Here is an 11,016-nt window from a genome sequence, read left to right as displayed (position 1 = left end):
TACTGATTATAATGACTTATACTGTCTTTTTATGCGTTGCGTTGCATCGCACCGCATAAAGATAAAACCATGTCTGCATTTGTGATCGGAGAAATGACAAACAACAAGTGCTACTCTACACTGCCCAAAACTCGCATTTGAATCGTCAGTGGCAAATTCTTTAAATGAAAACGTACTTACAGTATATGAGTCAGAAGCGCCAGACTGTCCTTGCAAAGTTGGAGCTGCCCCACTTTATAGAACAGCCTTTGAACACAGATGCATTGTAGGCTACTCTGCAGGTTCAGGAAACAGTCTTCCATAAAATGCGTCACACATGACGGGCTTGAGTGAGTGGAGGCCGGTGGGCTTGAGAACGGCGTGGCCGGCGGATTCACAATACTACAGCGAGAATAAAAGTTACGCCTTCTTTCTTTGCGTGAACATTTGGGCGGTGTTATGCAAATCTTCCCACACAGTGACGTAGACACGAGCCATTTTAGGAGGGCGTGGACAAGTCTTAACTTTTATAAAGAATATCTCTTTGGATTTGAGACTTTAGTCTTTGCAACTTTACAGATCTTCTTTATGCACCAAGAGCTTGTAACACTCCAAAGAGAAAGGAAAAATTGAAATCGCATCATATGACCCCTTTAAATAGACGTCTCCGAGACGTACATGTGCTATCAGGGTTTACATCATGGTTTACATTTGCTCATATAAGTCTATAGGACGTTTCCTATCAGATGTCAAATAGACGTTTAGAAGATGTCTTTAAGATGTTTATGATTTAGAATGTATGTAAAACTGACATCTTAAAGATGTCTGTCAGATGTTTGTTCACAGCAGATGCTTTCCAGATGAAGCGATCTTTAACAGACCTCTTGCAGAGGTACGTGTGCTATCTAGGTAGTCTTCTCTATAAAATATGAAGTGTGTGTATTTAATGGTTTTTTATATTGTAAGTGTCGGAACAGCTCTTTTCGATGAGGTGGCCAAGAGATAATCAATCTACTGGGATCTCTCATGCGCGACTTTTGATAACTTAAGAATCAGGTCAGGGAAAACGGTTTAATAATTCCTTCGTCATGGGACAAACTGTTAATGAATAATTCTTGTTTACTAAGAAGTATTTGTTGTTAAATTGTAGTTAAATTGTCTCAACTCACCAAAAGGTGGAAGATCATGACCTTCAAAGTACAGTATTGAAAAAACACAACAACAAAAACCAGTCAAAGATGTTTTATGCGAGTTCAGCTAGAACCAGTAAACCAGCATATATGCTGATTTTAAGCAGGTTTTTTTTTTCTGGGAAGAGATTGGTGCACAGATGGCAGTGCATAGAAAATATTCTTATAACATTTATTGAATTATGTTTATACAGTTATATTAACTTAATTAGCAGTAACTCTGACCGTTTCATACAAATAAAACATCAAAGGCCACTCTAGCAACACATCTACATTAGATGACCAAACTGGTGATGCATTTTCAAGGCACATTTTAATTACGTTGCATAATGGTTCATAAATATACAAAATTACTGATAGTGTCCAGTTACCAGATAACTTTGCATCATAAATACACTATTAAATTTACAGACACATAGTGTTTGTAAACTCTAGTTACTTAGTAAGACCCCAAAATAGAGCATCATCCAGTGTATCATAAGAGGAAAATTAAAGGTTAGGAGTTAAACATATCTGGCCTACAATCACTTCCAAATCTAGACACTTTTTGCTGGCTTTGGCAACACCAGCTTTAGGGCAATATCTACAATGCAAGCGGGCATATAAGACAAGGGAATCCACAAGAGCTTGGCATCCCAGCCTGCACTGTAGCGTGTCCTTGGGTGGACGGCCAGCAGGGCGTGTTCCATGCAGTTGGTCACTTTACTGAGGTCGGAGTCGCATATGGTGTTCATGATCAGCCTCTGGATCTTGATATCTGGAGAGACAAAGAGTGTCTAAATGGACTATACTCTTATAAATAAATGTACTTTATTAGCATTGATGGTTCTATGAAGAACCATTAAGATCCATGGAAACTTTTTCAGTGCGCAAAAGGTTCTTATAGTAGAAAAATTAAATGATCTTCACACTATGGTTCTTTGAAGAATTCTTCAACTGAAAGGTTCTTTGGGGAACTAAAAATGGTCCTTCTACTGCATTATGGAATGTTTATAGTTAAGACTATATGTTTGGAGAAATGGAGAAAAGTAGTTGTTGGCATAAATAACATACATTTATCCAAGTATTTGTCTCCATAACTCTCCTTCACTTCAGGCGTCAGTTGGTTCCAGAGGCGATGAAGTTCCCTCTCGATAGGCTCCAGGCTGGTCACCTGTGTCTTGAAGAAACCAGGTTCTATGATGCACACATTGACCCCAAAATTCTGGATGTCCCTCCTGAAATTGAATGCAAAATCAAGAGGTTTTCTTTAAAGACTAAAGGTAAATGGTTTCAAAGGTCGAAACAATACTACAGCCACATAAAAACCATTGTATTTATTGACGTGTGATACCTGAGACAATCAGAGAAGCTCTCCACCGCAAACTTTGAGATGCAATACCCTCCGCCGTTAGCTGCCACTCTTCCCAACACTGATGCCACGTTCACCACTCGTCCACGGGCTTTTTTGACAAGAGGAAAGAAGTTCATGGTCATCTCGATAACACCAGTCATGTTGACTTTGAGCGTGCTTTCGAAGTCTTTGATTTTCATCCACTCTGATGGACCCATGGGAAGGGAGCGTCCGGCGTTGTTCACGAGTCCCCATAGTCCTGGGAAGTTGTGAGCAAAGATGTCACACTTGTATCTAAAACTTATTTTAAGGTCTCACCTGAAACACACCTTTATCTCCAACTTCTTTTTTGGTCCATTCCAAAGCCTTCTGAATGCTGGCTGTGCTAGTCACGTCCAAGATGCAGGTCTTCAGGAAAGGTCCCGTCGCCCTCTTCAGATCATCTGCACCCTTTTCCGTGAGACACCCGGCTAGGACACGGAAACCACGTTTGTCCAGACGTTTGCACAGTAGGTGTCCGAGAAAAGTAGTTGTTGGCATAAATAACATACATTTATCCAAGTATTTGTCTCCATAACTCTCCTTCACTTCAGGCGTCAGTTGGTTCCAGAGGCGATGAAGTTCCCTCTCGATAGGCTCCAGGCTGGTCACCTGTGTCTTGAAGAAACCAGGTTCTATGATGCACACATTGACCCCAAAATTCTGGATGTCCCTCCTGAAATTGAATGCAAAATCAAGAGGTTTTCTTTAAAGACTAAAGGTAAATGGTTTCAAAGGTCGAAACAATACTACAGCCACATAAAAACCATTGTATTTATTGACGTGTGATACCTGAGACAATCAGAGAAGCTCTCCACCGCAAACTTTGAGATGCAATACCCTCCGCCGTTAGCTGCCACTCTTCCCAACACTGATGCCACGTTCACCACTCGTCCACGGGCTTTTTTGACAAGAGGAAAGAAGTTCATGGTCATCTCGATAACACCAGTCATGTTGACTTTGAGCGTGCTTTCGAAGTCTTTGATTTTCATCCACTCTGATGGACCCATGGGAAGGGAGCGTCCGGCGTTGTTCACGAGTCCCCATAGTCCTGGGAAGTTGTGAGCAAAGATGTCACACTTGTATCTAAAACTTATTTTAAGGTCTCACCTGAAACATACCTTTATCTCCAACTTCTTTTTTGGTCCATTCCAAAGCCTTCTGAATGCTGGCTGTGCTGGTCACGTCCAAGATGCAGGTCTTCAGGAAAGGTCCCGTCGCCCTCTTCAAATCATCTGCACCCTTTTCCGTGAGACACCCGGCTAGGACACGGAAACCACGTTTGTTCAGACGTTTGCACAGTAGGTGTCCGAACCCAGAGTCACAACCCGTCACAAAAACATGTTTCTCCAAGACCTTGGTGATCTCCAGGTTGTCCCGGTAGAACCACACCAGAACCCACAGCAGCACGAACACACCCAAGACGTATGTGCATGTACAGTTATTACTGTAAGCACAAAATGCATACAAAATTGACGTTTATGAGTTTTGTTGGTTTATTTGCTTGTTTTGATAGTATTTTAGTCTTACCTCAAGTACTCGTACATCGTTTCTGTCTCTTGAGTGATTCTGTGAAGATGTTTTGTAAACAATTGCTTTTTGGTAGAATGCCAATGACATAAAAGAAAGAAAAAACACAACAATGCAGGTGTAATTATGAAGCGTCAGAGTGCAATTCCTTAAATCACCACAGGGGGCACCATAATCTAACAAACACCAGTTCAAAAAGGTATTGTGAACTTATATAAAATACATCGTTTCTGTCTCTTGAGTGATTCTGTGAAGATGTTTTGTAAACAATTGCTTTTTGGTAGAATGCCAATGACATAAAAGAAAGAAAAAACACAACAATGCAGGTGTAATTATGAAGCGTCAGAGTGCAATTCCTTAAATAACCACAGGGGGCACCATAATCTAACACCAGTTCAAAAAGGTATTGTGAACTTATATAAAACATATAAAAACTTCTTTAAATATTTAAATAAAACGACGTAATATGGTATTTTCATGCTTATTGAACATTATTGACCCATGTACACAGCTTCTCTTTGGTTTTAGATTATGTAGTCACAGGGCGCTGACATACATAACACTGTCGTTTTTCAGAGCACATGAGAAATCTTGAGCTAAGGCTCTTATGAAACAAAGGGAGACTTGGGCATCAATGTAAAGGTTTAGAGAATGCTGTAACATTGAAAATCCAGCACCACAGAAGCACTATAAGCTTCTCAAAGCTCAAAACCTATTAGCTACAGGGACTAATTAGCAAAGAGAAAGGTTGAAGATTCATCTGTTACCACATAACAAATCCGACAAAACAAACCATTTAAGACCCTATTTGCACATTATGCTTTGAGGAATGTATGCTAATTAATTATCAAACAAACGTGCTTTTATAAAAGGCTTTTATCAAAGAATGATTCATGTGCTTTCCGATAATAAATGCATAAAAGTGTATGCATACAATATTTTACAATAATTTTTTAGATTATGTGACAAAACTGCTAAAGAATTGTAATTATTATTAACTTAAACTTCTAAACCAGTCATACGATAGTCCAAAAAATAAGAAAATGTTACTAAACTGAAGAGCCTTATCAACATACGTTAAAGACATTACCTTATTTGTAACAAAAATCATAGGACATCAAATTATTACTCAAATTAACCTGATTAATAATTCAAAATGAATACATTTTACATGTTCGCAAGTAAAAAATATTTAGTAAAACATTGTAATTTTAAAAGAGAATCTAAAACCAATTAATACTCTTTTTAATACTATAAATGAATACTTATTTAAACATACACATTTAAGTAAATGTTAATATACCTTTTAAAATAAGAAATTCTGTTATCAGTTAAAGTAGTCAGTTATCAGACTTACTTTTTTCTCTTCTTGGCTCTGGAGCTGGAGGTCCTGAGCGCGTTTGGTGAGTGATCTGAAGTGGGTCTGCGTCTCAGATTTATCCCTAAAACTGATCCTCTCAGACAGGGCCGCAATTTCTAATCTCCAATCTCACTGGATTGGCGTTTGGGCATTTTTGTGTGCTTGTGTAAGCGTCATCCACAAATAGCTGGGCTGGGAGGAACTTTTAAGGAGAATCATGCCAATTTGTTTTATTTTTAGGTTGTTTGAATTAGTTTTTGGGAGGTTGACGGAAACTTCAAGCAATGACAGGAGCGTCCAGTGATGCGACATTAATGCGGCATTTTTGTTTACAACACTTTTAAACCATTTCTATTTTTGTTCAAATGATTATACGTGAAGACCTCATAATAATGGAAAGACTACATGGAATATTAGTACGTATAAAATATTAATAATAATAATAGAAATTAGAATATACAATTATATAGAAATACAAATGTAATTAATAATATTACACAATATAGAAATTATTTTTATTGAAATATATAAAAATAATTTAGCATATGGATCTAGGAAGATAATAGTTTTTATCAGTATTTTTATACATTTTAAGTTTACGTTAACGTTTTCGTAATACGTGTTTTTGTGATTTTTATTAGTTTATATATCTATATAGATTTTATTATTTCATAGTAGTTTTTTATTATATTTTCATTTCATTTTTATTTTAGTACATAAAGTTGAACTAAATAAAAATCTGAAAACTAGCTGAAATAAAATAAGTTATAATTAGTTTTTTGTTGTTGTTGTTTTTATTTCAGCTTTTATTTCAAGTAAGGATTTTTTTTTATGATTTTAGTTTGTTTAACCCGGTTTAATTTTATGGTTTTAGACTGATAACTCTGATATATATATATATATATATATATATATATATATATATATATATATATATATATATATATATATATATATATATATATATATATATATATATATATATATATATATATATATATATATATATATATATATATATATATATATATATATATATATATATATATATATATATATATATATATATATATATATATATATATATATATATATATATATATATATATATATATATATATATATATATATATATATATATATATATATATATATATATATATATATATATATATATATATATATATATATATATATATATTAGGGGTGCAACTGTTCTCTGTAAAAGACTGAACCATACCGTTCGCCACCCTCGGTTCGGTACGCATTTGTACCGCAAATAATCTCAGTTCTAAAAAAGGATATGGATGATATGTTTTGGCGAAAAAACAAACCTTCAAATACACATTTGGAGTGACAACTTTCACTATTGCACAGCACAGGTGTTGCTGTTGTGTCTGCGTCCGTGCATCTTTCTGCAACCACACGGCCAAAACGCTAGAGAAACTTGAACCGTTACACCCCTAATATATATATATATATTCCATACGAGTTTCAAAATTATATATGCTTAAAAATCATGATAAAAAGGGTCTTGAAGACCTAAAACAACAGCTAGAAAATCAAGCTAAAAATCTTATGCAGTCCCATGGGGCAAACATGTGAAATCTGGACTTAAAGCAGCCACATTCTACTCTTTCTTTTCGTTGTCTTAGTTTAACGTTTTACTCTTTCTCCTTATGTTAATCCTGAGGCTGAAAGACCTTGTTGTATATGTGGATTATGTAGCGTCACAGTGTGTGCACGGCTTAACATGGGTTAAGTAAAAATTAACAAACCGTGAAATCCCACAAAAACGTATAAAATCTATTTCAGCTCACTGTTAGGTCTATAAAAGCTAAAAAAAAGGGGCAGGGAAAATGTGTAATTCTGGTACTATACATTCATTACTGAGGCTGAATGGAAAACACTTGTTAAATGCTGGTCAAAGTTAGAAGCAGGACAGCGAATCTGTACAAGGGAACTTTTGGGGGTAAAATGTGATCTAAAACATTCCAACTTATGGCACAATAGATATTTTTTATTATGCAAGCATATTAATATTATGTAAAACGAAAATAAAAATAAAACAAATCAGAAATAAACAGCTGTTCCAGCAATTCTTTACTGGAATAAATGAGACACAAATGTCTCAAATAACAGTGTCCAAGTTTCACCAACATCTGGAGGAAAAGCCTCAGCGTTTCTGTCCATTTTGGACCATCAGAGTCCATCTGCTCATGAAGACGTGGGCTGAGCCGGGCCTTTGTGCACATACTCCAGAGCTGTCGCGATTGTCCGCATGTCCATCTCAATACTTCGCGCCCAGTTCTCCACATCTCCGATTTCCTGTAAAGGAATAATCTGCCATTAAATCTGCACATTTCACCAAAAGCAACACTAAATTAGCCATCATTTCAATCCCGCATTAATCAATATTTAAAAAAAGCTTGTGTACTTTTAAGGCCTGGTTGAAGTTCTCCACCATGTTGATCCACTGAGCCGTCTGCTTGGCAAACTGACTGGCTTGAACCTGCAGCGTCTTCACCTCATGGTCCAGCTTGCGCTGGTTGACGTACGCCTGCGCCACCCTGAACACAGATACTCATACTCTACAATGTCTTAAAGGAATAGTTCACCCAAAAATGAAAATCTGCTGAATATTTTCTCACCCTCAGGCTATTCAAGATGTAGATGAGTTTGTTTCTTCTTGGGAACAGATTTGGAGAAATGTAGCATTACGGCACTTGATCCTCTGCAGTGAATGGGTGCCGTCAGAATGAGAGTCCAAACAGCTGATAAAAACATCACAATAATCCACAGCCCTCCAGTCCATCAGTTAATGTCTTCTAAAATGAAAAAGCTGCATGTTTGTAAGAAACAAATCCATCAAGACGTTTTTAACTTCAATCCATTGCTTCGGGCCAAAATACGAGTCCATAATGAGTGCATAATTCATAATAACATTTCCTCCAGTGAAGAAGTCCATCCCCCGTTGTCCTCTTACATAAAAATTCAACAACATATTTGTTTAGAACCGTATACGAGTCCATAATGAGTGCATAATTCATAATAACATTTCCTCCAGTGAAGAAGTCCATCCCCCGTTGTCCTCTTACATAAAAATTCAACAACATATTTGTTTAGAACCGTGTTGGCTTGTAAACAGTGCTTGATCTGTGCATATTTCTCTCCTGATTCAGACAAGATGACTTTTTCATTGGAGAAAGCAATATTATGATTAGAGAACTCGTGTTTAAGCTAAAAGTGACAGTTTAAATTAAAAAATGTGTTAATGATGGATTTGTTTCTTAAAAACATGCAACTTTTCACTTCATAAGACATTAATTAATGGACTGGAGTGGTGTGGAGTATTGTGATGTTTTTATCAGCTGTTTGGACTCTCATTCTGACGGCACCCATTCACTGCAGAGGATCCACTGGTGAGCAAGTGATGTAATGCTACATTTCTCCAAATCTGTTCTGATGAAGAAAGAAACTCATCTACATCTTGGATGGCCTGAGGGTGAGTACATTTTCAGCAAAATTTTCAGTTTTTGGTGAAATATTCAGTTTCCATTCCAGTGCTCTTTGCATTAATTTGTCTGTTGCAAGAACAATGTTCTGTTGCATCCAACCATGCAACTCTAAGCTGCTTTCAGCAGAGTTTCATCATAACGTCCACACAAAGACTGGGATTATGACCTAAGTGATCACATGAACTGACCATATAATCCTGTGCACCTTCACAAACATATAAAACCTGTCCGACTCACCCTACATTGAGATGGTCCACCAGAGCTTCTGTTAAACATGTTGCAGCTGCTATGGCCTCTCGCCTTCGTCTTTCTGTACCGCATAGAAGCATTTTATCAAGAAAAAGCAATGATTTAATTTCACTTGATTTGTATAGACTCATTCACTTTTATTTTGAAGCTGATCAAATTTGTTTTGGGTGGCTGCCAGGAAATTTCAAGTAATGAAAATATAATTATTTTATATTATATGTGTGTGTGTGTACACCAATCTTTGCTTAATAATAATTTATTCGTTTTTTTATTCTTATGTTTACTTATTTCTGTAGTTATACATAAAATACAAGCAGTGTTTGTGACTAAATTAAACCGGAAATTACTCAAAACAGAATTTGCGACTCGAATGAAAATGAAATGTTATTATTTATAGCAATGTCACAACTCCATCTTTTCTTAAACACATTTAACAGACAAATATTAAGATGCGTCTTTATCTTTGCATTTGAATTATATCAAAGCTGTCAGAGCTAGTCGCTAGAGATCTACAGAAACACATACCTTGTTGCTCTTTCCTTTCGTTTTGTTTCGCTTGGTGTTCTTTTAATAAACGGGAGAGCATTTTGGCTATTTATTATAATCGAAAATAAAAAATGTTCATTTGATAAAGTCAGTTTTCTCTAAACGTTTTGGCAATCACTGGATTCACATGACAGCTCGAAAACATACGGAGAGCGCGGAGGGACAAGACGAATGAGAGTATTTTAAAACGATATTTCAAAATAAAGGTTTCGTTAAACTATTACAAAAATATCACAAAGCGTCAACAACTGTCCGACTGTCTTCTACTGCACTTGACTGAATGATAAAACGATCTATTTTATTTATTTATTTAAGCATAAAATTTGTACATAGTTGAAATTTTTTTTTTTTTGGTTTTGTTAATAAATGTCTTTTCGTAGGTACAACAGCAAATGTTGTAAGACCGGTTAACGTGTTTATTTTTTTGTCTGTTTATTTTTAATACGTTTTATGTGTTTATTGTGTTTTTTAATGGTGACCTTTATTTTGAATGGTTACTAAGACTTCGCCTTTTCGTGAGCTAATGAAACTACAACTCCCATAATCCTTCACTTACACGTAAACATCAACCCAGATGATGCTACCGCTGGAGCTGCTGAAGCGATTCGCATGAAATGACACAAAAGAGGCGCAGAGATGCCGGTTCGGTTCGGTTCGGTTCGGCGGAACACACTGATGTAAAACCCTTGACATGAGTGAAACCGACCGGAGCGACAGATGAGGTTCATGTGCCATGAGTTTATCCAGCTAACGCGGGCCTGAAGGAGAGGATGTGGCCTTTAGCTGTCAAGCTAAAGTAGTAGAAGCCCATCAGCTGCTCGCATTTCAGTGAGAGAAAATAATGTAGCTGGATCTGAAGACAGACGTTAGCGACAGCATGAATCTGAAGAAGTCTCGGAGTGTCGGAGCTGCTTCCCCGCGCAATGGACTCGGAAAACAAGGTACGTTTTATTGAAGAGTTCATTTATGACATGATGAGAGATTGTACTGCTCCACTTTACCGGTCTATTAAATATTACAGCTTTTACCAAAGTAAATTTAGAGTTTGATGGATACTTTATGTGATTGAAATGTTTTTTTTTTTATTTGTGCTATATATAAATAGATATAACATAAGAAGATATAAGAATATTTGTCAGGTAGACAAAATATAAATATAAGAATATTTACAATATTATATATATATATATATATGTAAATCTATATTAATATATAGACATAAATTATACATACATACATACATACATACATATACATATATATATATATATA

The 11,016-nt window shown here is 36.0% G+C and overlaps 3 protein-coding genes and 1 long non-coding RNA gene across 4 annotated transcripts in view; 2 read left to right on the top strand and 2 right to left on the bottom strand.

Annotated features, from left to right (window-relative positions):
• Positions 1-1,232: 1,232 nt before the first annotated feature.
• On the bottom strand, positions 1,233-5,449 carry rdh5 (retinol dehydrogenase 5 (11-cis/9-cis)). Its single transcript, XM_016439839.1, has 6 exons — positions 5,429-5,449; positions 4,072-4,136; positions 3,663-3,988; positions 3,334-3,592; positions 3,054-3,217; positions 1,233-1,926 (listed from the first exon to the last, which is right to left on the bottom strand). The coding sequence occupies exons 2-6, from the start codon at positions 4,086-4,088 to the stop codon at positions 1,706-1,708; spliced, it is 987 nt and encodes a 328-aa protein (XP_016295325.1). The 5' UTR covers positions 4,089-4,136; positions 5,429-5,449; the 3' UTR covers positions 1,233-1,705.
• LOC107653178 (uncharacterized) lies at positions 2,939-3,947 on the top strand. Its single transcript, XR_001630192.1, has 2 exons — positions 2,939-3,015; positions 3,847-3,947. It is a non-coding gene; the product is annotated as an uncharacterized LOC107653178 (long non-coding RNA).
• A 1,828-nt stretch (positions 5,450-7,277) lies between the features above and the next one.
• LOC107653169 (biogenesis of lysosome-related organelles complex 1 subunit 1) lies at positions 7,278-9,900 on the bottom strand. Its single transcript, XM_016439816.1, has 4 exons — positions 9,724-9,900; positions 9,187-9,259; positions 7,869-8,001; positions 7,278-7,759 (listed from the first exon to the last, which is right to left on the bottom strand). The coding sequence occupies exons 1-4, from the start codon at positions 9,782-9,784 to the stop codon at positions 7,649-7,651; spliced, it is 378 nt and encodes a 125-aa protein (XP_016295302.1). The 5' UTR covers positions 9,785-9,900; the 3' UTR covers positions 7,278-7,648.
• Positions 9,901-10,310: 410 nt separating this feature from the next.
• Positions 10,311-11,016, top strand: part of tbc1d20 (TBC1 domain family, member 20) — a 7,921-nt gene continuing 7,215 nt past the window's right edge. The window contains exon 1 of the mRNA XM_016439837.1: positions 10,311-10,685. Within this exon, the coding sequence (XP_016295323.1) occupies positions 10,622-10,685 (64 nt within the window). The 5' untranslated portion in view covers positions 10,311-10,621. The remainder of the gene's footprint in view (positions 10,686-11,016) is intronic.

The sequence above is a fragment of the Sinocyclocheilus anshuiensis genome, unplaced genomic scaffold (assembly GCF_001515605.1).
Source record: "Sinocyclocheilus anshuiensis isolate Anshui unplaced genomic scaffold, SAMN03320099.WGS_v1.1 scaffold211, whole genome shotgun sequence".
NCBI classification, from domain to species: domain Eukaryota; kingdom Metazoa; phylum Chordata; class Actinopteri; order Cypriniformes; family Cyprinidae; genus Sinocyclocheilus; species Sinocyclocheilus anshuiensis.
Note: the sequence above shows the minus strand (reverse complement) of the source record. Positions and strands in the feature narration are given on the sequence as shown.

Excerpts from the sequence above, each read along its gene's own strand:
- LOC107653169 (XM_016439816.1), bottom strand. The coding sequence starts at position 9,784 with ATGCTCTCCCGTTTATTAAAAGAACACCAAGCGAAACAAAACGAAAGG. Across the intron at positions 8,002-9,186 it reads GTGGACCATCTCAATGTAGG|GGTGGCGCAGGCGTACGTCA; the intron begins GTGAGTCGGACA and ends ATCTGTGTTCAG. Across the intron at positions 7,760-7,868 it reads ACTTCAACCAGGCCTTAAAA|GAAATCGGAGATGTGGAGAA; the intron begins GTACACAAGCTT and ends ATTCCTTTACAG.
- rdh5 (XM_016439839.1), bottom strand. Across the intron at positions 3,593-3,662 it reads AAAAGAAGTTGGAGATAAAG|GACTATGGGGACTCGTGAAC; the intron begins GTATGTTTCAGG and ends ACAACTTCCCAG. Across the intron at positions 1,927-3,053 it reads AGACAAATACTTGGATAAAT|ATATCAAGATCCAGAGGCTG; the intron begins GTATGTTATTTA and ends TTGTCTCTCCAG.